This window comes from Notothenia rossii (assembly GCF_949606895.1).
Source record: "Notothenia rossii genome assembly, chromosome: 1".
In the NCBI taxonomy this organism is placed as follows: Eukaryota; Metazoa; Chordata; class Actinopteri; order Perciformes; family Nototheniidae; genus Notothenia; species Notothenia rossii.
The window spans coordinates 33,237,922-33,263,665 of record NC_136912.1 but is presented as its reverse complement, the minus strand read 5'-3'; the positions used below and the strand labels follow the sequence as shown (position 1 = coordinate 33,263,665).

The following is a 25,744-nucleotide window of genomic DNA, read 5'->3' as shown; positions in this document are numbered from 1 at the left end:
AATCCACTGTACAATGGTTTGCAACTTTTGCAAACACAGCAAATAGTTATTCTCAAAGCGAACTTGCGGCTCCAGAAGAAACAGCTGCAATGGGAAGGCAAGGCTTGGTATTTGTAAATAAATAATTTAAAGCCCCTTTTAGCCTGCCTCTCTGCTATCCGCAGCTTCTGATTTAAAAGGAGAAATAATCGATTACCGATCCACAAACAATTGATAGTACCGCTAAACTCGCCGTTATACCTTAAAGTTAATGGAAAAAAAACATAGTCGACACTTTTAAATATAGTTTCGTGTTCTTTTGTTTTCACTGAGCGTTTGGGAGAGGTATATGCTGAGAAACCACTACAGACGGTTTCGGTTTTCTTGTATCGATTGGACATGCCTGGTGAAATCCTACTTCAGCGTTGACGGTCTGTCACATTTCACGCTGACTCCAAGCGAACACAGGGCGCATACACACACACATATTCGCATACACTCACACATTCGCATACACTCACACGCTGGGCTCACCATATTATCGACAGATCCGAGGCAGGAGTACAGTACGAGGAGAGCACATACAAGGTAAGTCGTTGTAAAAAACGATTCAGGGCAAAGAAAATTGGACCGGGTTTCAGCGGTATACTCAGAGGCGGGGTCATTCGTTAAGATCGTGTTAATTTTAGCTCTCCTTCTTTCTTTGTAATTTTAGGTTGACCACTTTTTATATTTTCTCTGTGCGCTTGGCTGTTTGCCCCTTTTTAAGTTGGAAAACCCTTACCGGTTCACCCTCAGACAACAAAATAAGTTTTTTTTAAAAAGCGTTCTTGTTTTGTTTCTATTAACCAAGCAATTTAAAGGGATTCGAGGCGTGGGAGGCTAGCTACGGGCTTGTTCTATGTGTCGGTCGGCGGAGAAGGAGGGGTTCATTTGGATTGCCAAGCTAGTGAACGACCTTACACAGACTGGCTAAACAAGTTTAAATGGTAGTTAAAGTGGACAAAGTTGACTTAAACTCAGTTCGGGGATTCATACGGCTCTCAGAAAGCGTCCGGGTGTGCTAACGCGGTTGTTCTCGGTTAGAATAGGCGTGATAATGCGTCGACCAAAATAAGCTATGCGCACCACGTTAGCATGCATTAGCTTGCCGTGAGCTAGCGATCCATTGCCATACGCTCTCCTCGGTTGTTATGTACTAAACGTTGTCGGTATACCAGCAGACTTGTCGTTACTTTCAATAGGAATAGCTATATCTTACATTTAATTCACCAACCACTTCCCATACTTTGTTAAGGTAAAGAAAACGCGAGAATATGGGAGATATTTAAATAGGTAACACTGTTTGTCGTTAGTGGTTGAACCAGTTTGGGGAATCACGCTGTGTTTAGTCGCGTTACTTAGACAAACTTGGGGGAAGTAGCTACCTCAAAGTCGAAACAGAAATGCTTGACTCAAAAGAGTATCTGGGGGGTGAACATTCAGTGTTTGTGTACACGGTGATATAGCTCAGTTAAGCCACTCTCCAACTTTGTATTTTCAAACAGTGACTTCTTCAGTGAGAGGAACCGAGAGGAAAAACGCAGACAGAGAAGCAGAGGAAACCCCCCGTAAGGAAATGCCAATCGCAGCCGCTGGACAGCCAACGACTCTTGAGCCCAGAGTTTGCCCCCGGCTGCCCTCCACTCCGGAGCCTGTCCCTAAAGGGGCTGATTTATTCGACGAGGCGGGGGCGGCGGAGTCGGCGGAGCGAACAGAGTACGGGGGCGCGGAGGGGGGCAGAGGACTCGGGGGCTACAGCTACAGCCACAGCCACAGCGGCGCTAGGGGCTTTGTACAGCCCGGATCCACCAACGGCTCTCCGCCGCAGTCCCCAGCCGCGTCCTCCTCTTTTCTCTTCCACCCGCTTCACCCCCACCAAATGGCCATGGAGCCCCCGAGGACTCGATCGCGTTCTCGTTCCGGATATTACCAGCAGTACGGCGGTGGGAACGGCAATGGAATAACCGGCAGCGGAGTCATGGGATCTAACCAGCACCACCACCACCAGCAGCAGCAGCAGCAGCAGCAGCAGCAGCAACTACATCCACAGCAGCACGGTGCCAGTTGCGCACCACTTGGAGCTCACAGCAACCACCCGGAGAACCAGCCAAGAGCTCCAGGAAGTAACGCCTCTCCCGGCATTCAGAGGCTGTCTTCGGTTCCCGGAGCGCACCGCATCCCGGCGGAAGGTAAATATCCCCACTTGTCATTGTCACTGAATGTGTGTGTGCTAGTGTACCCTGGACCAAGATTGGTTGTTGAATCACACGTTTCATTTGACTTTATTAGGCTTTTAAATAAGTGATTGAAGTCAAGGTGTTTAATATGTTTTCAAAGGCAATATGAGAGACGGGGAGGGGGCTGTCCTGGGGTTGGCATGACAAAAGTGCCTGTGCATGTGTGAACACATTTGTTGTATTCTAATTAGACGGGGTGTTTTATGTGCCTGCCAGAGAGCTGCAGTGTGGATGTGGTGCACGCAGCTCGCACATACAGTAGGTAAAGGAACAACAGCAGTCTGTGGTGTGGGGACTGGGGGTCGCCTGGAGCTTATTGAACTGCTGTGAATAGTTAGTCAACCCCAGACTCTTTCTTAAGGCACAGTGGCATGTCTACTTTAAGTCTACTACACAAATATTGATGTAGCTAGGTAACAAGCCTTTCCGTGTGAACTGTCAAATCTTTGTCAAAGCTAGGCATAGATTAAAAAAGGACTGCTTGATAACCAAGGCATATTTGTGGCCTGTAGATTTGGGAAGGAAACAAGACTTGCATTTCTGTAGTGACACCTTTTGTTTATTTTACATACAGTCTTGTATAGCTGTTGGATATGGGGGTTTGTGCTCTCAAACAAAAATCATACTACTTCAAATCATAGATAGGGTTTTTTTTCTGTCTTGGTAAGCCATACTTTGATATTTATGCTCCAGTGCCAAGCAAAACGTAGTGAGGGTGTGCATGGACCGGTGCTGGGTGGAGAATACATGCGAGGGCACTCACAGTGAATGCAGTGCAGTAAGCCACACATAGAAACAGCACAGCTAGAGTTTCACATTCAGCGGGGCTATGGGAAAGCTTTTATTTCAGCACAAATAACAGGCTTCTCAGGTTAGGAAAATGCTCGGCTGGTATTTGTATCCTGCTGTGCTTTGGGGAATATTTTTTTGAAAGTGGTAATTTATTTATGAAAGACATTGAAAAGAACACAAAGAGACATTTTTTTACATTTATTCGCGTGCAAGTCATGACACCAGTTTTTTGTGTAGTGTACATTGTAAAGGCTTTACAGTTGCTTTCCTAAAATCGTCCACTAAATGATTATGCATACATGTTGGAATAACTTAACATGTATAGACCAAGAACCCAGACATTCCACTCACCATGTAGCTTTGTCACTACAGCTGTTTTTAATTTCTTGTATATAATTCAAATGCTAGTTTCGCTAATGCGATTTTTATAAACACAAAACAATACTCTACACTGACTCCACAAGTCTGTGTCTGTACTCACACAAATGTCTACATTTGTTTACATAACAGACTCAGCAACTGAGTATTGGGACTGGAATTACCTGTCTGTGAGAGTGAGAAGAAAAACAGCTGAACATACATAAACAAAGGCCTCTTTTGCACTGCCAGCCTATAGGTAGTCTAGCCATTTGTGTGTTGTATCTCTCGCTTTAGGTTGGCTGGGTTTGAAGGAAATGTTGCTAAAAGGGAGACAAACTGAAACAAATGATTTTTCCAAAAATGATTAAAAAAATAAATAAAAATCCGCCTGCATCACCATGGACGGAGAGTCATCAGTAGACTTGTTCCCGGTCTGCTGTGACCTACGACCCATACTTTGTCATAGAAACCTTGGCTATGACATGTAGGATAGCACGAATCAATGGATAGAATGACTGTATTGTATTTCCATCCAAATGGATTTCGATCTAGAAGGGTGAGGCAGCGGCTCGAGATTCTACATCACTCGCTCATTATCTCGATTAATTTCAATTAGACCTTAAAAGGCACTGCGCACAAAGGAATAATAATAATATGGAAATAATTTAATGTCTGTGTGTGCATACATTTATATTTCAATCGAAGTGTAGCAAACGTATATAAGCTAATTTGGTAGCTTTGAAGCACTTCAAAAGTAAAGCTTTATTTTTGTGATAAACAGATGAATGTGTTTTATTTTCGAGTGCTATTTACATTGTTAATGAACCAAGCCAGAGGAAACCTCGTGGCTAAATTATATTTGAATATTCTTTTGCACGAGTGAAGCAGCTGGCCAGCCGGACCTTTCTCCTACGCTACACACCTTTTTTTTATTCGACCCTCTCCCATTTCCAGAGTGGCTTCTGCTTGGTGGGAGGGAGAAGAAGAGATACTTAGTCCATTCTTCCCGTGCTAGTCACCTGCGTTGGGCATGAAAGCTAATGATATCTTTTACTCTTCAACCCCCCCCCCCCCCCCTCCCTCTCAATCTCTAGTAGTCTATTCTAAATCTTCTGGCCTCTTTTGTGCCTTGTTCTTTCATGCTTGCTTTATACAGTTTGTAGCGATCCCATTTTGTTCCCCCTATAGTCTTTTTGACATACTATCTCATGTGCTGTTCACACGGCTTCGCTTACCATTTTAGGAAGTTACCATGGAAGTAAAAAGGACTCCTGAGAGCCCGCGTCTGCAAAATGTAGACTTAAGGTGCAAAAGTGAAGCATAGCAGAAGTACTTAAGCTTAAGTTCCAACCAAATGCTTAAAACTGCTGCCAAATTGGTAAAAAAAACATCCTCTGTAGCAGCTGATATCCTATCCTGACTCTGACCTGCCTCTGTCACAGCCTGGCCTCTCTTTTAGACATCCATCTCTCCCTCCCCTTTAGTTCAATCAACCCTTTCTGTACCCCTCCGGTCCATTTTCTCTGGCCTCCTCCCTCCCATTTGCCTAATGGAGGGATGGTTTTAATGGATTGCCCAAAGCAGCAGAGGGGCAGACACTCCTGCCTCTCTACCTTTAGCCCTGCACTCCACTCCTATCATCTCCGTTCTTGTGTCTCGAGCTGAAGTGGAAACGTGTTTTTGTTACTTTCCTTTGTCGTGTCGCCTGGGCAACCCCTTTTCGGTTTGTAGAGAAACTCATTCACTTGGTTCGACGGAGTAGCAGGGGTTCCCCGCTACTCCGTCACTCCAAATAACTAACAAAGCAGTCACTTTGGTCAGCAAGAGAAGATCTCGGGGGTGGAGGACAGTGACCTCAAATCAGCATTACACTCAATGGATTGGCTTTTTTTTGGGATGCACCAATCTGACATTTGTAGCTCTGGTTTTGTAAAACAAGTGGGAAAGAAGAAGCCAAATGTCACTACTTATGTTGCTTTAGGGAGAATACGTTGAAAAATTGAAATGGAAGCAGAGAGACTCCTTCAAAATAATGAATGTGTTGGATTTTCCTGTTATAAGAGTTATCGTTTGGAAAATTTCAGTGGCTGACATTCAGGAAGGTCAGGTGCAAGGAGAGGATGAGGAAGGAGGGAAGGGAGAGATGATTAGAGGAGGAATACAGAAAGAAGGATGTGAACAAGCTCATGGGAAAGGGCTGACTGTTGAAGGGACACGGGAGCGTTATTGTAAGCATGGCTGAGAGAAGGCATCAGTTTAAGTGTGCAACCTTGGAGGAGCCGGAGGTGTGGATACTGTGCCTGGAAGGAGAAAGATGAAAATGATTGGCTAGGAGCAGATGGAGGCCTGGTCGATGGGGAGGTCAGTGGTTGAAGCCAATAGTTGCTATTAGTCAAAGTAGGGTGGAATCCATTAATGTGTATCTGCTGATGTCACTGGAATCATCCAACTGTGAATGTCTTGCTAGTGTCGTTCGGTTGTGATAAGGGTGTAAGACAATGGTTGTAAGTTGTCAAATGGAAATTACATGGATTCTAAAAAGAACTTGGTTACCTCTTTCTAAGTTGTTGTTCCGACTAGTCATACTCGCTACCATTAGTTAAAGGCGGGAACTCATTTTTAGATTGTTCTGTCGACACACGAAGGCAGCACAGATGCACTGTCATTTGTTAGACGCTTTTATTCCATACATTCAGCACTGTGGCCAATCCCCACAGGAGCAATTTGAGGTGGAGTGTCTTGCCCAGGGACACAACGACATGCTGACTGCAGTGGGACTTGAACTTGCTACCCCCTGATTTGAAGTCCAGCACACTATCCACTGAGCCACAGCCTCCCAGATTTAGATTCTGGGTTCTTTTTTGGCCCTGCTACTTCCTTCCCTTAAGTTTTTTGAGAGTTGGGCCAGTCGTTTTTTCGTAATCGTTGTCCTGCTGACAGACAGAATATTAGAGATAACACACCTACTGTTTCTTTCTTCTTGCATTTTAATCTCCAGCGTCATTTGCAGTAATTCTGTGTCTCAGCACTTTGTTTGCGTCTTTTTGTCATTTCAACATGTCTGTCTCCTTCCCCATTTCCACCGCTTGCTGTCCTCTTCCTGCCCTTTGTTGTAACAGTCATGCAAAGTGAGTTGGCACGGCACATGAAGTGAATACCCCACTGCAAGTGTGTAGATTGAGGTATTTGGTCTGTTTTGTTTTCCAATGTTGTCTTTATTATTGTAATAATCGAAATAAATCGTAAACTATTTTTGTCAGTATTGGCCTGATACAGCCAGTATCTGTGATCGCTTATTCAACTAATTTTGAAGAATCCCTAAGGAAAGAATGTTCTCAAAATCCTAATACAGACATTCGAATACCGTAATCATTTTAAGGAAGACGTTTTTCACATATGTACTGACATCCATTGTGCGGTTATACATTGTGCATTAGTTTCCCCAAAGACACAGAAAAGCGCATTTCTTCACAGAAGCTCCTCCCCATATTGTTTCTCTGAGTGGATGGCTGACTCGTGATGATAGCGCTGATATTTATGATCGTAGAAAATAAGTGAGACTCTGCCTTTCTGTCCCATTACTTCATTTGCCTATAACACTCCCTCTCAGCTGGCATCTGTCCTCACTGGGGAATAAGAAGGGAGGGGGGGGGACAGAAGGATGATTAAGGAGTATGTGTACTTTAATGTACCTCTTCTGACTGTGTGTAGGCAGGCCTTGTTTAGTTGCCGCCTGGGTGGGCTGGAAGGAGGAACAGGAGTGTCAGAAATGTATGCATACATAGGGAAGGAAGTCACGTAGTAACATGTATAAACAGTTTTCCTTTTGAACACATTAACAGAATTTGAAAGTAGGGATATATCATTAAATGTCATTGGTAGCAATACTCCAATCACTTTTTATTGACGGTGAAATTGTATGTGTATTGAGAACTAGATAACATGCTATAGGCTACTTTCCAAATCGTTTTTCTAAATCAGTAAGGCTGCTCAATTAATAATTTTTTAATTGCAATTTTGTCTTGCAACAATTATGAAAACAACATAGAAATAAAACGATTATTTTTTAAATTAATTCTTCTATTGGTTTTTCAGTTGAATTATACTTAAAGTTCAGGGTAATCAACTGTTAAAAACATACTGTTCCATTTTTTTTTTTTCAATAAATGGATGTTTTCAAAGTAATTGCATAATCGTGATATCAATTATTGACCCAAATAATCGAGATTGAGGTTTTTGCCATTATCGAGCAGCCCTAAATCAATGTATGATTTTTGTTGTTGATGTATCAGTGTTGTATATGCCTGCAGGGATTAGCAAGTGTCTCGCTGCACCGCTTCTCAGTTCTGTGACCAAAATTGTAACGACAAGATATCAGCACTGATACTGCCACTGAGTCTTTATGTTGCACCCTTACACACATCCTGTCTTTAAAGATCCCCTGTATCTGAGAATATTCATCTGTTTTACATTTCCAAAGATGAACTGCTGCATTTTGTTCAAGTGAAGTACAAGCCTAAGATAAACGTATATCAATTGATCATTGTCAAGTACATCTGCAATGATTGTTGGAATAAAATAAATAGTGGTTTGACAGACATTTCTGCCAACTATTTTCTTAATCGAGTCATCATTAAAATTACACTGTATTCCATGTCTTGAATATTGAGAATTCTTGCTTTTCTACATTTGACAACATAATCGTGTCATTTCTTTGGGTTAGAAAACAAGACAATTAAAGATGTCACTTGGATGCTTTCGATGGCCATTTTATTCTATTTGACTAACCAATTTATCTAAAAAACATCGGCAGATGAATCAATAGTAAAGTATCAAATGAGTAATGGTTATGTGCAACTTTCTCAGGAAGAGATGCAAAGAAAGAGTTTCTGGGTATCTTTAACTCTCAGCCTCTCAACTGCATATCCTGTGTATTTGCAGTGCTGTGTGTTTCCTCCAGCTGTGATTGGTTGTTCAAGGAAGCAGAAGTTATTGCATTTATTTGCCAATTTTATGTACTTTTTTTTTAGGGTTCAAAACTGGTTTTCTGTTCAGTGCATTCTTATTTTCAAAGCTGTCCAATCACATTTTAACTCCACGATCGAGTATTTTGCGTGTACCTGCGCCTTTTCCGCGGGACGTGTTGGCAGTTTTTAGACTTGAGAGGAGCAGTTGCAGAACAGAGGAAGGTAATAAGAACACTAAATAGCTGGAGGAGGAGAGAATTAGTCCTATTCACGTTTGCCATAAGGCCCGTGTGAAGCCGTGCTAGCCAGGTAATGGCTGGGCAGACGCTACACCCTGCCTATTTTAAGCCCGTGCGCCAGCTTGTTACTCGACTCTGCTTTAGCAATAGGGTGCGAAGTGTGCTGTGACATGTGTTCAGGAGGCGGGGTGATGTGAGAGGTGTGTGTGTTACACATATGCCTGGCTAAAATTACTTTAAAAAAAAAAATGTAAACTGGTACACGTTCCGCAGCGTTCTGTCCAATTCCCCCTATTTGTTCCTCATGATTTGTTAAGAGGGCCTTTCACTTAACTATCTTATCTATCCACACAGCTTTTATTCCACCCACTTCCCCCTGTGCTTTTTGTGCTTTGACACAAGAAGGGAAGTTTTATAGGAGATTGCGACAGACCGAGGGTGATGGGAGATCATGGGCGGAGATGGTGCGATAGGGATAGCAGGGAAATGTGGATGCTGCCAGATATACGGGGGAAGAGGGAGACAGGCCGGCAGATAGGGAAATAGATCGGTGGCAGGGAGGGGTGGTGATGGAGAGTGTGAGGAGGAGGATGTGCGAGGGAGGGTGTCTGGGCTGAGTGCAGGAGGGGGGGGGGGGGGTGGAAAGAGAGATAGAGGGATGAGGGAGGGAGGAAATGGATAGAAATAGCTGATGCACTCTGAGGCTTACAGAAAATCAATAGCAGTCAAGAGGGGAAGCCACAACCCCCACCCTCACTCCCTCGCCTTCTCTCCCCCCTCCACTTGCCTTCCTTGTGTTTTTTCTCTTCTCCACTCTTTTTATCTTTTCCCATCTCCCTTTCCTCCTCACTGCTCTCACCCCTTTATGTGCATTTCCATCCTCTTCTTCTGTACTGCCACTTTCCCCTCTTCTTGTCCCCCCACATTCTCTTCCCCTGTCGTTTCTCTCCTTCACACCCCCCCACCCCCCCCTGCATCCTCACCTCCCATCACGGTTGTGCTCCTGGTCTTGTCTTTGACCCTCTTTCAGAGACATCCTCTTTTCTTCTACAGGCTACTGCTTCGTCAGAAGGATTGTGATTGTTTATTGTGGTGGACTTCCACAACTATGTGAAGATAGAAATGTCTTTCACACCTTTCTTTCTTTCTTCTTCTGATATTTATGTTCATTTAGCCGATTATGGGAAGTGTTCTTTGCGTAGAATTACTCTCGAACCGTCCGGTTAAAAGGATTCCTTCTCGCATCACACCTCTCTTTATAAAGGACACCATCTCTTTTGAACTACGTTTTTTGTTTTTCACTCTTGTGGTCGCAGTAGTCTTCTTAAAGCATGTACACAACGTCTATCAATGTGTTCTTCTCAACATGCGTAGGGAAGTAATAACATTTCACTATAAATGGTCCAATAAAGGGTAGTCTTCAAATGGTTACTGTACATGAAACTTATCCATAACAAACATATGAAGCATATGATAGTTACATTTAATAATGTACATTTTGGATATACATGTATATCGATTATATACACGATTTGATTACTTTGTTAACTTCTGCGACATAGTGACATCACTCTCGCACGTCTATTGGCCAGCGCTCCAACACATTGAACATGATTGACTAAGGGGCGGGACATCTTTAAGCCGTTTTTCAATCGCAACCGAGTCGGCCAGCTAACCAATCAGAGCAGACTGGGCTCTGGTTTCAGACAGAGGGTGAAAAGAGGTGCTAGGGCCCGTTAAGTCTCCGCTATCTACCTTGATGAGATAGTTTGCGATTTATGTTTAGGGTCGGTAAATGGGTTATAATATTCAGGAAAATTGCCTATATTATCTTTTTTTTTTTTTAACGGCCTGGATGTTATGAGAGGTATTGACTGTGTTCACACATTAAAATCCATACCGTCATCCTACTATTCCACTTTCCTCGAGGCCCTAAAGTGTTGAAACTAAACTGCGAGTGTGCAGTCTGTTCGTCCAACAGTGGACATGATGTCATCCGCACATTTTGAAACCTGTCCTGCAGCCTCTGTGTTGGGCTCTATAGAGTGACTCTGACTGAATGACTCGTCTCTGACTCCATTTACCGAACTCTGACAATGTGCAAGTGAGACCATATTCAGGGAGGAAGCTGGATGTTTGCCCATTGTGACCGGTGAATGAGTGTTTTACAGAAGAGCGGAGAGTCCCATGAATGCCTCACCAGCACTCCGTCTCAAAAAATCTCATATAATATATATGTATATAGCCTTTTAGTCGGTTTTCACTATACTAATGTAAGCTTTACTTAACTCAGCCTTTTCAATTCCATTTATTTTGCCTTGCTCTAGGGATTGGAGAGGAATTTGTTCATGGATCAGTTGTGAAAACCTCACTGTGCCTGCCTCTTCTTTCTCTTTCTTGCTCCCCCATCTCTTCTTTGTTGTCAATCACATTTTCTTCAAAGAGGGAGGACGTGAGCGGGAAAAATACCACAACTCCTTTTTTTAAAAAAAAGGCTTTTTTGGCATCTTTTCCCTTCTACTTCAGCTTGCTTCATCTCTAATGTTAAGGTAGCCTTATCTGGAGTGCCCTTGAGATCGCTTACCCTTGATGTGTACACCGCTGCCTCCATCTGTGGTGGGGACGTCCCCAGCTAAAGACGTGCCCACCACAAAGGGCAAAACAAAAAGCTAGCATAGAATAGACAATAAAAAGATGAAAGGATTGTGGAAAAACAAAAGAGTAAAAGTCATAGCGGTATCATCCTAAAGCTTCTCTAATCCAGGATTACTGTGTGTGTTGCCTCTGATCTGATGGCACACCATATGTGTTTCTTCTGAGCACTACACATGGTCAACATCCCTCCGCACAAACATGTTGTCATTGTGTTTTTGCCGCTGTGTATTAAATCCACGAGAACAATAAACCACAAAAGGATTAAGCGTACTGTATGTAGATACACGGGAGTCTCCCCAGTGCTTGGGTATAAATGGTGCTATCTATTTCAACAATGGGTATTAACAACATGTTTTTGTATTCTGTATTTCAAATGATACACATTGATAGAACCGCTCAGGCCAGTTAACAGAATTCACGCAGAACAGGACCAGACATTGTGTGCTTGTTTCTACAAATTGCGGAATGTTTAGAAAAAGCGACTTTATATATTGGCCTTGTTTTTAAGCCAGATACACATTGGTTGAGGCCCGAATTGAATAATCTAAATAACATTTAGAAAAAAACCATTGAGAGGTTTGCCAGTGTTGTTGGCAATATTGTGTCAGTGTGGCAGATTAGAGATACATCCTATATTTTCTGTAAGTATTGATCTTACAAGGCATTCTAACTAGTGAATGCCTTGATGTATTTTTAAATAAAATATCTTAAAGGGTTCCTTTTTTATTATATTTTGGGTTTTCCCTTTCTTGTGTTGTATAGGTTATGGTGCATGTCAATGGTTTGGATGGTACTTGATAGGCTACTGAGCGGGACATTTCTAAGTGTTTGACCAATCAGAGCAGACTGGGCTCTGGTTTCAGAGAGAGGGTGAAAAGAGGTGCTGCAACAGGCAGTATGAGAAAAAGAAAGAGCTTTTTGAACATTAAAATATGTTAACATGTCCCAGAATGTGACACCCCAAGCTAAAATTCTCCATAGGAATAATGAATTAATTCAAGTAATATAATAAATAGGAGTGTAGATAATAAACGCCAGACTTAACAGATTGTAGCCATATTGTTGTCTCCCTGTGTGACCTTGTTGTATTCTGCTTCCCCCCTCTGTAGGAGCCTCTGGAGGGTCCTACCACTGCCATCCAGATCATGCATATGGAGACGAGAGTGATAAGGTAAGCAAGCACCTTCAACATTATTTGTTAAACCATCTTAAATATATGAATGGTTTTTAAGCCAGATTTAGATCATGTTGTGTCATGTCTACATGTTATGATATCTTCTCTAAGCCGATGCTGTGTGAAGGAATGAAACGCACTAAACCAGACTAGTTTGTAAAGTGTTTTCAAATGAGTGTGTACGCGTTCTAATGCAGAGTGCAATGTGTGTCATGTTCACCCAGTGTAGGAGTAGGAGGCTGAATACATTCAGTAAACATGGCTATATTTATTTTAGTTTTGGTGACGCCATCTTACTTTACAGTTATAAAGTAAAGGTAGAACTTATATTTTTGGGATATTATTCTAATGATTTATTTTCAAATAAAATAAAGTGATAAAATAAGGCATAAAATCTCAATGAAAAGCTTCGAAGGTATGTCTGTTTTTCAGTGGAATTTGAGCTATTCTGGCTCAGAGAATTACTGGCTGATGTTGTTCAGTATGTCAATGCTCTTTGGTTTCTTCTGTATATGCTTTTACCTTCTTGAAAAAATCAAACACAGCATAGATTGCACATCTGAACTCTGCTTTCCCAAATGTTTATACGTTATACGTTATACATTATACAAGTGTGCCTCCCCCAAAGGGTGGAGAAATGTAAAGTTTGTTTGTTGACACAAATTCTCCATGTGAAATTGTGCTCTCAATACTACGCCACACAATAGTTTTTTTTCTTGATTCTCAATGAAATTGTAGGAGCTGACTATGCTAGCAATATTGCAATGTCAATCATAGCAGTTTTCACAAAAAAGGTCATGTTGTTAATATAATTATAATTGAAAACCCAAGTGTTCTTCAGTAAATGAGTCATGGTCACAAGTCAAGGCCCTGTGTTGAAAGCCAGGCAGATGAAGCAGCAGACGGGTGACGAGGAGAAGAGGGGAGGCAGGATGCTGAGGAAGGTGTTGCAGAAAGCTTGGAGGAAGAGGGAGGATGGGAGGGAGGGTTGAAAAACAGGGAGGGGGTATTGCTAATGATTTCACCTCCAGCTGTGGGACTGGGTTGGAGTGAGGGAAGGAAAAGGAGGGAGGAACAGTGGCAGAGGAAACAAAATGGGCTTTGAAATCTTGTTGATGGAAAGAAAAGAAGTGGGGGTGGGGAGAAGTGTTTGAGTGGAAGCAAATATGAATTAATCTGTAAAGAAGCAAATGATCATATTTGCTCCGTCTTCACATTCACGCTGCAATCTTTCTGAATACGAGCAAAAAGAGACCCCGGGCTCACTGTCTTCTGTGAGTGTTTGCATGCACTCCGAGGGCCTGCTCTTTATTTTGGTTCTCAGCACTGACAGCGAAGCAACAACAGCTGCTGGCCACAGTTACTGCGAGTGTGTACATGCACATCCCAAATGTGGACATGGCGCACAAGAGCACGACAGGGTGTATCTGTACTCAGGGGTGTGTGTGTTTGTTGTGGACCCAGTCAAAGGAATGGGGTGTGTGTGGTCTCCTCACTGAGCACTGCAGAATGTGCTGTAATGGAGTACAATGTTTCTGGGCAGTACCCTGAGTCACTGTGTCTGTTGTGTGTTTGTGTGTGTTTTGAGCCTGGAAGAGTTGGCATGTTTTTTTTCTTCTTTATTTTTCTAGCATTAGTGAAAATGTGGTTGGACCAGACGTGTGTGTGTGTATGTTCACAACAAGCACTGTGTTAGAACATAAGGCATATTGCTTGAACACACACACACACACACACACACACACACACACACACACACACACACACACACACACACACACACACACACACACACACACACACACACACTCTCCTTTGTCTGACACAGCCCCCCTCCCACTAACGCGGGTAGACAAGCCCATCAAACTTTCATACTAATGGCCGATAGTCTGCATGTGTTAGGAGGACAGAGTGTGTGTTTCTGTCCCGTCGAATAACTTTTTGTCTTGGGGCCTCGGACAGGACAGGACAGGAATCAGGATAGGACATACGGAGGAAAAAGGGGGGACGGAGGAAGAGAGGTTCATCTTATCTGATGGAAGGAAAGGGGGGGGGGGGTGGGTGTGTGTGTGTGTGTGTGTGTGTCGGGGCAGAGGGTGTAGGGTCGTAGGAGAAGGGGGGGGGGGGTGTTGTCTAGAGGAACGGAGAGGGCTGAGGGCATGTCACTGGTACCCTCCAGGCTGTGTAGAAATGGGCATAGATAGTGTGCCTGCCATTCATTTAAGTTATCAGAACATGCATTATAGATCTATTTATAACTCGTATCTGAATATTTGTTTCATTTACCTAAATATGTATGCAAAATCCATTCCGGTTTCAATACATAGGGATGATGATTAGGATCTTCTCCTGTTCACTGTGCGATATTAAAGGCAAATGATGGTGTGCAGGCAGTGTGTATTTGTGTAATGCACACACAGGCAACAATTATTTATGCTAACTTGCACAAATTACCTATTTTACCTAAAAGATTTTGACTACTTCTCAATTTAAATTCAAGTATTTTGTTTTTTAACATATAACTTAATAATGCTCACTTTGTAGTATTACTGTCCATCAGTAGCAATATAAAGGTCATTTTATAGAGAGACCTGTATTTAAATATATATTTAGGAAGTGATCGTTCTCTTCCACATCATAAAACTGATTCATACATCAAATTACCCCCCCTCCCCACCCCAATAAATACTATTTCGAAACATATTCCTAACAGTTTAAGGGCAGCTTAAACATTAAGCTCAATATAGGGGTGTTTGACTCTCATTGTGACCCAAGATATGTTCCATTATTCAGGCTCTGGGGGCTCCACCAAGCTTCTCCCCTCTTCCATCTTTTGAAACTTCCCTTTTTCTTCCATTGTCTGTCCTTCTTTCCTGGCCTCTCATCATGCAGTCATCTGGTCCGGTCTTAATGAAGTCATTATTATTGTTTATCTCTCCCTTCAACTGCTCAAGCTCAGGTCACATCCAGTTCTAGTGAGCCATACAGCCGTTAGTCTACAGTGTTGCTTTGCCAACAGTCAAAACACATTTTGTTTAGCTGCATCTGCCTCTTCAGAAGCTTCACAAGGTACTGTTCTTTATGGGCTGTAGAACTCCGAGGCAGCTGCCCATGTGTAAATGTGACTTTGCGCATGTCTGTGGGCGTTTCCATAACTGTGCATTTCTACAGCCCGCTCTCCAGCTGTTTCCTGTTAGCTATCACACTGCTCTCGTGTGTGTGTGTGTGCGTGTGTGTGTGTGTGGGGGGGGGGGGGGTGTGTGTGGAGAGAAAGTTATGGTGACTATGAAGTTGTGTCTTTGTGGTGCCCCTTAAAGAACAGGAGTGTTCTTCAGAGCACAGCTTCGGTTCAGCAGAATGACTAACAACTGACACATGAGCAAACGTGTGTGTTCTTGCCTCACAGAGTGCCAAGTGTGAGAGTCACTGCTGCGAAGAGAAGTGACTCACAGATGAGTTGGTGGGATTGAAGCAGAGTTTATGATAACTCTTTAGTCAGTCTAAACCTGGGTGGCTACATTTTCCGCTATCTCACTTTTTGTGTGCGGGTCCGTGTGTCACTGCCTTTTATGTTTTGTCTCCAAGAAAAAGTATTTGCTGAGGGAGTGTTCTGTATGACTCGCACATGGGCCTGTGAGTGCTTGTCTTGCATTTCCTCACTCCAAGAGGAAGTGACTTTGTACCCTGAAGGCCTCAGAGTGCTGCTGGTTTAATATGCTCTCTTTCACACAGACACTCACTGTGGACCATACAGGAAATGCCATGAGTCACAAAGGAACTTAATGTCCATGCAGCAGTATGGATTGTAGGCCTGCGCAGCATAGTGAAATTGATTAGATTCGAGTGCTATGGGTCACTAACCACAACACTCATCCCACTTTCTTTCCTCCTCCCTCCTTCTGCAGAGCGAGGAAAGCCCCAGTCCAAAGCGCCAGAGGCTGTCCAGTCAGGCTGTCCTGGAACAGCTAACCTCAGCCGTCCCCCCACCATCCACCCCATCTCCCCCTATCCGCCCCTGGGAGTCAGGACCCCCAAGTCGGAGACAGCCTCACACCCACGCGCACTACCACCAAGAGAGATACCTCACCCCCGCTCGGCTCAGACGCAGGTAAGTCCTCTTGTTGACGCACGGTTCCACTCCCAAGTTACGCCCACTTCCAATAAAGTTCCAATGTGTACGCACTTCACTTATGGTGTTTTATCTGGTACAAGACATAAGCAGTAAATGCAATAGCTGAGCAATTTCTACGTCAAAACTGTTGATATAAATGTATGTATTAATGTCTACCAGTTGCAAGTGAAAAAAACATATACAAAAAGAAAATATAGACAGAAAACTACAAACTAAACATACCATTCTGTCTTTAAGACTCTAATAAAACCAACTACTCTTCTGTGTCAAACATCTGTTGCTGAATCTCTTCAATCTTTCTTTTAACGGAGATGAAAAGGCCAGACGCTCCATGGATCATGCTCCAGAGCCCCGCTCCGCCATCTTGATGTATAGTGTTCAACCTAACACGTATAACGCTGTATGTCTAGGATACACAATGTTAAGGCCCTTTTGTACTCTTTGGGCATGTTCCCTGTCCTGTAGTGTTATATAGGGTTTCTATGAATGTAAATGGTCTGCAAAGGCTAAAATCCCAATGTTTCTCTCAACACACTCCCCTCCTGGACATTAAAGCATGTAAACAGTCACAGTTGGGGCACAAAATACAAATATGAACCTGAAAATGAGCATAATATAACCCCTTTTTTAAATGTCATATTAATTATAGTATTTTACATATGTAAACATGTCTGGAGAAGGACCCAATGTAACACTGTCCCTCTCTCCCCCCCTCTAGCCCGCCAGCTAGGCGTCAGCGCGGCCGTCTCTCCAGACCCATCCGTCACCTGCCTCCCCCACCACCACTCCACTCTCGCCTGTCGCCATCCGAGCACCAGGATGAGAACTACCACCACCACCCCCCCACACACCAGACGTACACGACACACACGCCTAGCGTCTACAGTCAGCCTCCCACAGCCGGGGGTGGGGCCGTGGGCCTGGAGGAGCCCCGAGCTTTCCACCCTCCCACCCTACCACGACTACTGCACCCTGCTGCCCACCATCATCACCCTTACCACCACCAGCACCACCACCACCAGCAGCAGCAGCAGCAGCAGCAGCACCATCACGCAGCCCAGCAGCAGCAAGGAGCCATGGTCATGGGCCTCCATGAACAGGTTAGTCTTAGATGGGATTTATTTAGTTTTTATGCTTTATTTATACAGATAATTTTAATGCAATGGAAATATCAGTTTTAAAAAAATGTTTACGTTAAGTTATTCCAGTATGTCTTATCGCAATTTTGGAGTTCCACCATACTTTTGAGACTATCAGCATAATATTTCGAATGGTTATTATTTTAGCCAATATAATCGTGAGTATAACCGCTGTAAGAAATATTGTGTCTGCATATGAACTGGTGTGTTCCCTCCCCAGCTGCAGCAGGCCAGTGTCCCGGTCTCCTACACGGTGACCCCCGTCCCCCCGCACAGTCTGGCAGCGCCCCTGTGTAGCGGCCAGCACCTTCCCCCTACCTGCTCCTCTCAACAAGTCCCCGCCTGCAGCGTGGTCTTCAGCACTGGACAACACTACCACCCGGTGAGAGCAACAGTCTGTAGGAGTGTGTGGGCTTGTTTGTTCCTAAGAAGGGACACTCTTTACTTTGCAGTCTCTTACAGTTTAACCACGGAAAAAGCAAAATGCTCAAAAGCAAAGTGGGTTAAAAGTAAAAAGACCTGCAGAATATTTACTGTTTAAACGGGCTTGTTAATATTCCAGGTCTTGGCTGCCACCTTATTGTGACATATGGAATTACACCCACATTGGAAAACATGCATTGAATGTTTCTCTTATGTCTTTTTCTTCTTACCTTTGTTTCTCAGATGCTACAGGCGTGTTCAATGCAACATTTGCCGATGCCCTATGCCTTCCCCTCGCTGCTGTCCGGTGACCCCCAATTCCTGCTTCCCCACCCCCCCCACCTCGCTCACCACCCGCCCCACCTCCCCACACCTGCACAGTTCCTGCCTTTCCAGACGCAGCAGCCACGATCGGTACGTAAATGATGGGTTTTTATAATAGTTTACTTTCATTCATTTTCGCAGTGTTCTGTGCTCAATATGAGGGCTTTGGCATGCATACAGGAAGCCATTATGCAGTTACTGTAATACCCATACATGATAGTATCATATTTTTAAATCTGCTGTACTGAGTATGTGTGAATACCCTACAAAACTACTCTCAAACCAAGGTTAAAATATTTTTATATAATTAATTAGGTTTTATTTAATTGTAGTTTTAGTTAGTTTTAAGTTGAGGATTAAGATCTCGTTTTGTATTTATAAAGTTTAACAGTAGTTTAAGATTTTTTTTGTGGGAGCCAGGTATTATGTCTCAAAAGTATTTAGCTATATAAAATGGCTGTAATGAATAAAACTTCTGAATTGGGAGTCCTCCTTTTTTACCACAGAAGAAGACGATAACCCCAGTTGATTAGGCTGAATTTCTTTGTTAAATGACATTTGATCTAATCCGATTATTAAATCATGATTCTGTTATTCAAATCTACATCAAATCTATCTAGGCTTCATGTGAAAAACAAAAAGGGATAAATTGGGAAATTATTGTTGAACAGTGCCATCTCCTGGACTGTCAGGAGAGTTGATGGATGTTGATGCGGTCTACTTAATAAGCCCTGTTCGACTTCTTTGTGATATATAACAGTCAAAAATCAATTATGTATGTACATTTTATAACTAATTTAAATCAGTTAAGTTCTATCAGATAATATAGTATTCATATTTTATTATTTCAGTTTGTTTGGCCCTGTTTTTGTTCCGTTTGTCACCATTAACACTGTGCTGTGTTGTTCCTCAGCCCTTACAGAGGATTGAAAACGAGGTTGAGCTTCTGGGAGAGCAGCTTTCAGTGGGCGGGGGCTTCAGCTACGCACACCATCACCACCACCACCATCATCACCAGCCCCCCCCCACCCTGCCCCCCTCCACACCACTCCAGTTCCTCTCGCACCACGACCCCCTGGTGCAGGAGCTCTTCCCATCGGTGAGTGCATTAATAACCATGACCTCATTCGCCTATGTTTTGGATCATGATATATGATTATGGTACCAAAAAAAAAATATATATATATATATATATATATATACACATATACATACGGTAGGAGGAAATAATTCTACAAAGATTGGCAAGTTTGAGAAAAGCATCATTTTAACATTTTATTTTTAAAGGTTAGAAATTAGCTTGAATTAAAATCTACTCCATTCTTTTCTTATATTTCTGATGGTCCTTTTTTTTGGAAATTAAAATCAAAGTTAGAATGAATAGCTGGTAAAATGAACACAGTGACAATATACATGATTCGCTGTTGGTACAATGGCATTTCTAGTAAAAGGCGTCAAACGTCTGGAAATAAATGAATTGGGTACCTTGGACCTTTTTGATGAAAATAAATATAATTGATTGTCTTTATCCCACCTTTCACAGCCCTATCCACATTTTATGCCTCGTCGATTCACCAGCCGGCGTTACCGCTCCCAGCAGGCGGTGCCCCCGTCCCCCTACCACCCCAGCTTCCTGCCATACTTCCTGTAAGTCTTAACATTTCCTCCTGTTACTGTTAGAACTACAAAGGGGCATTTTCAGTACCCCTAAGATGCGTTACAAATGAAATGTTCCTAATTTTTGTGTCACCGTCTTCATCCACATCCAGGTCCATGCTCCCTGTGCCCCCCAATGTAGCCCCCACTATCAATCTGGAGCTGGACGTAGACGACGGAGAAGTGGAGAACTATGAGGTAAGACTTCAATCTCAATCTTTATTTATTTATATAGCACAACCTCAGTGGACCAAATTGCTGTACAGGTAACAAATACAATATATAATAACACAATAGGAGTAAAACAATCATTAAAAACGAGATAAAAAGCACAATAACTAGAAACACGTAGAAAGGTCAAAAGGTCATGTTCAACTTCTATTAAACGTCCACATTTTTAGCCAATTATCATTTGACTGTTTCCTTTGCAAACGTTGTCCTCTAAACGTTGTGTTTCTGTGTGAAAACTCCAGGCCCTGCTGAACCTGGCGGAGCGTCTCGGGGAGGCAAAGCCCCGCGGTCTGACCAAAGCAGATATAGAACAGCTTCCATCGTACCGCTTCAACTCCAACAACCATCAGTCTGAGCAAACAATGTGAGTGCCTTCCTCCTTTAATCTGCATTGTAAGAACTGTGTTTGTTGTTTATAAGTTTAGGGAGGTGTGAAAGATGTTTTTCTAAATAGTTCCAACCTTGCTTTGTGTTCCAGGTGTGTGGTGTGCATGTGTGACTTCGAGTCTCGCCAGCTCCTCAGGGTCCTGCCCTGCAATCACGAGTTCCACGCCAAGTGTGTAGACAAGTGGCTTAAGGTGAGAAAAGAAATTCAGGTGTTTGGATATCATTCCATTTATCAATGTGTTTCCACTGCACCCTTAAAGCCTAGTTACTCCAGAAAGTGGTCCGGCGAATTCAGTTGGAAATTCCTTGCCACGGTTCATTCAAGATGTATTTGGACCATCAACTTCTGTCTCTCACTGTCTGCAAACCATACTTGTATTCAAATATATATATATACAAAATATATAAGACAGGGATTGTTTGTACGTTATTGGAATGTTGGAAACTATTGGTCAATGGTGCGAGTCTAGTTGTCAAAGTTCACTGTGACCCTTTTTTTTTTCTTTTCTTTTTTTTGCATAAAGGTTTTGCTGTTTTTCAATAAAGGTGTGAGCAGGCTTTTAAATCTGCTGAGCGCTTCCTCTGAATTTGACAGCATCTGTTGTATATTCATTTTTTAGGTATATTAACCCTTATCTCCTTTTCTTTCTGGTCCCCTCCAGGCTAACCGAACCTGTCCTATCTGTCGAGCCGATGCCTCTGAGGTCCAGAGGGACTCTGAGTGACCTCATGTCAACACTCACAATCCCACACTCCCTTTTGGATGCACCAACCAATCAGTGAACTCTCTTACACTTCCCCTCACACATTCTGCCACACACCTGGGGACCAGTGCTCCTTAGTCCTTGTCTCTTTATCACCAAAAACACTGAAAAGTTATACTAACCTGGAATCAGCAAACCTTCTACTGGCTCACTTTACCGCTGGACTTCCTTGGCCTCCTGTTTTTGGACTCTTGCACCCTTACTCTGCCTTCTGCTCATGGTCACCCCTTTCTATGAATAGCCTTTGAAACTCACAAACAGTGGCATGGTCACGTGGACATATATATATATATATATATATATATATAATGTAATACTCAATATGAGCGTGAAAAGACAGAAAAAACACTCCCTTTTTAAGAGGGTTGTTCTAACAAAACATTAAGGGAGAATTGGCAGTCCAAAGAGTATGGCAATTTAATCTGGTTATAATTGAGCATTCACATTTCTACTAGGGGTATTATAATTGTGTTGAGTGTTTTTTTTGTGACAGTTGAACAGTATCATTGAACCTTTAATTTCTGTATGCATTCCTCAGTGTGAAAGTACTCCGTTTGGGGTTAAACAAAGAAATTGCACACTGTGACAAAGCTACTTTGGAACAGTGAGGCTTTATTAGGTCTGTGTGGAAGTGTGTTATTCTTCCTTTAATATTTATACAGTTCGTCGACTTCCTAAATCCTTTAACTTCAGACCGGTTTATGGCTGAGATTCACAAATCACACTTAAGGAAAACCTCCAGGAAGTCAACAATGCTTTTTTGTTCCGTTTTGTTACCCTCATTATCATGAACCCCCTCTTCAACTCAAACCCAATCACATGATGTCGGCACATTGTCCTGTCCCAAATAAGTAACAGCTGGTGGCTTTGGTAAGCACACTATGCTGACCTGAAGGAAACGGATCCAACATATCCACCATGTATGGAAGTCCTAAAAGGCCATGGTCTGCATTTTTCATTTCCCAAATGTCCCCATGGTAACCATTTAATTCCACTTTTTTCTCTCTCAAAAAATTGTATTATCTAAAAAAGAACCAGTGTTGTTTTCCTGAGATAATGCCTATTATGTCAATTCATGAGAAAATGTTTTCTTGTGACCTTAAATTAACTATTTTATTATCTGGAAAACATTTGATCTTTTTAAAAATCATTCAGGAAAACAGCATTGTTATGTAGAGATAATGACATAAACTTGAGAAATCTGATCAATTGTCACTGGAAAACCGGGTAAATGGAATGTTTGAAGTATGACGCTTGAGGGCTTCCGTAGATTTCCCTCAAGGCAGTTTCCTACAGAGCTGAATGCATAACCTTCATCAATTACAGATTTCCCCAAGACATCATACATGCTGAATTTATTAGCTTTCTTACGGGACTGAGGCCTTTGAGAACATGTTTCTATATCCGTCTGGGTACTCCAGCAGCTTTCTGTGAGTGTTGGTAGATATTAATGCAATGTGTGAAGAGACTTATAAGGTCATAGCTTAATCTACTTTTTCAACAGACGGTGGTTGTGACACTTTAGCACTTTAATACATAAGACCTACACGCTTTCTTCATTGTAAAGAAACCACTGATCAGTTTTTCCGCAGCCCATGTGTGTTTGAGAAGAATTTGAATACATTCAGAACATTATTCTCTCGCATCCACAGCAACAATATGTCATACTGTAAGCCGAGGCAAGTTAAAACATATTCACCTCACGCACAGAGCAGGATTTCTAATGTAACCGTTTCTATCCCATCGCAACCGGCTTTTTCTTTCAAGATGGCAGCCTTACATATTTACATTCACACTCTTTCAATGGAGATGCCTTTTCTCCTTTTGCATCTTGTCTCTATCCAATGTGTCCACATCAGACCAATACATCCGTTCAGACCCCAGTTTAGTTTTTTAAATCAACATTCTCAGTGGAGAACCAGAGAGAAGCAGTTGTTTGTGTATAAAGTCATGTTATATCTGAGGTAATGGAGAGAAATTACATTTGATGTCTTTATTCTTTTTTTTCTTCTTTTGGGTAAAAGGCCATATTTATTACTGTGTGCATCCATTAAGCATCCTGGGATTGTTTTGTGTTGGACAGTTTTTTGTTGTTATGTTGCTTGGTACAATAGCAATTACCTCAGTCCCACTATTTATGTATTTCCTGAAAATGGCGCAGGCAGTAGGATTAGTGCTCATCAATACATTTTGCTAATATTTTCCATGCAAGCTGTTGGGTTGTTTGAATATTTTTACTTTTAAACTTTATGAAGCTCTATCAAAATGGTGTCATAGTAGTTTCATTATGTATTATATTTGTAACCAAATTATTTGAAGGCCTGTTATGATGATAATGACATTTTTAACAAACATTTGTACATTTTGTATGAGAGTTATTACTAGTAATACTTTATTAAGTAGTGCAATGATTTTTTTAATCCCTTATCCCATCTTTTGGATTTCAAAAGCTGGTTCAATAATAAATGTATAACTTCTTCTTCTATAACGTTGTTTTCCAGTTCTTTCCTCAACTCCTCCTTATTTTCTTTTTTTAAATGAAATGACTGTCCCCTTGGTGGCAGTGTTGTTTTGTTAACCACAAGGCTAACACGGGAACGTTTTGAGGGCACTTTGCATGCTAGGAAAGTTCCTAAATGTTGCACAGACATCAGAACTTGCGGAAATTAGATTTTTATTTTTAAGGAATATTTTTGCTTTTTATGGTGTGTCTGCATTTGTGCAACTTATTTTACAAAGTGATTTCAGTAAATGCCTAATTCTGTTTGAGACAAGCCAAACAATCGTTATCATTACCTGTGTCTGAGCTGTGGCTTTGAATTAGCAGTGGCGAGCCGTGACTTTTATACCTAGCTTGACCCGTTGTTATAACAAACATACATACCTACACTTCACAGTGGGCGGAACTTGCCATAAAGTCGGCGAAAATAAATCCCACCCATTTAGAGGGAAGATATGATTGTTCAATTTTACTGTCATTTGACATTACTCTCTCGTTGAGTTACCCTAGCTGGCCCTCTGTGAATTTATAGCTGGACCAATCACCTTTGAAAGTTTAGCTTCTTTCTGAGAGCTCAATTCTTAAGTCCAGGCAGATCCATTGAGACCAAGGATGTCTGGATAACTTCCCTAAAATAAAATCGAAAGTTGGGATGATTCAGTCAGAAATGGCCAAAAGTAGCGAATATTTCCAAAAAATACGTTAAACTAGAAAATCAGACCAGTCTATTGCTGCAAAAGTTGCCCCTGCTAGTTTAACCAACTCAAATAAACACACCATAAGAGTGAGTAAAATGTCAGTCTCGTTCACCCTGCAATTGACAGCAGCTCCAGTGGTGGGCTTCCCAAGAAGGGCCATATCTATACAAAACATGTCTCTGAAGTGTTTTGCTCAAAATACCAAACCGAACACCAACTGTAGCCATGCCTCATACCCCTATATTCAAGCCCTCAGGGTATGAGGTACCTTTTGGAAAAGTGCTGATTCTGCGTCTGTAGCTTTAAATGTAACCCATCAAAAAGTGCATTTTGTGTAAAAGGTGACCTTTAAGACACTTTTATGAATAGTCTATGTTTAGAACTACCTTTGGTCTGTAGTCATGGTTATTCAAAGCAGAAAATCCCTTTAATTGTATTTACCATTACTTGAATTAATACATTGTTTATTATAATACTTGCAATTCACGGCAGAGAAATGCACAGTATATTTCATGAAGCTCAAATCATTTCAGAATAAAAGCTCCTAAACAAGTAGCTGTTCAGCATCTGTTGTCCATCTGCTTACAGCAGGTTTTACTCCTTTGTTTATGTCTCCACTCACCCCCTTACTCTTTTTCCTTATGCATACAAACTTGAGCTGACATCCAGACACAGAGTTCAGAGGGACAACGTGAGAAAGATTCTGTTACTGAAAAACTGTTTTAATCTCTGCTGTTTTGGAAATGGTAGTCCTCTTTTGGCTGCAGGAAATGTGGGATAGAAATCATGAAAAAGTTGAAAATGGGCTCAGTGTGTTTTGTGGTATTCTAAGACGCCACAAAACACTGTTAACGAAGAAAACCAGACCACTGTGTCAGTGCATACAGGGGGCACAGCTGTTTGTCCTCATGCTGATAAATTACATCTGTGCTGCCATCAAAACATGTCAAACTGCCTGCCTCTGCTAAAATGTGATATTTTGTGTGCATCACATATGAGCATCCACAATGGTATATATACAGTTTATATCCCATAACGCTCTTTT

At 42.1% G+C, this 25,744-nt stretch overlaps 1 protein-coding gene across 3 annotated transcripts; it reads left to right on the top strand.

Annotated features, from left to right (window-relative positions):
- The first annotated feature begins 359 nt into the window (after window positions 1–359).
- Window positions 360–23,989, top strand: rnf38 (ring finger protein 38). 3 transcript variants are annotated; one of them, XM_079693639.1, is made up of 13 exons: window positions 360–567; window positions 1,527–2,210; window positions 12,381–12,442; window positions 16,351–16,553; window positions 17,296–17,677; window positions 17,937–18,098; window positions 18,383–18,553; window positions 19,386–19,562; window positions 20,007–20,110; window positions 20,233–20,317; window positions 20,593–20,714; window positions 20,829–20,928; window positions 21,400–23,989. In XM_079693639.1, exons 2-13 carry the CDS (start codon window positions 1,598–1,600, stop codon window positions 21,460–21,462), a joined length of 2,244 nt encoding a protein of 747 aa, XP_079549765.1. In that variant the 5' UTR covers window positions 360–567; window positions 1,527–1,597; the 3' UTR covers window positions 21,463–23,989. The 3 variants fall into 3 exon arrangements, with proteins under 3 accessions (XP_079549765.1, XP_079549763.1, XP_079549764.1); XM_079693637.1 differs by having other exon boundaries at window positions 362–567; window positions 19,377–19,562; XM_079693638.1 differs by lacking the exon at window positions 360–567 and adding an exon at window positions 610–968 and having other exon boundaries at window positions 19,377–19,562.
- The last annotated feature ends 1,755 nt before the right edge of the window (window positions 23,990–25,744 follow it).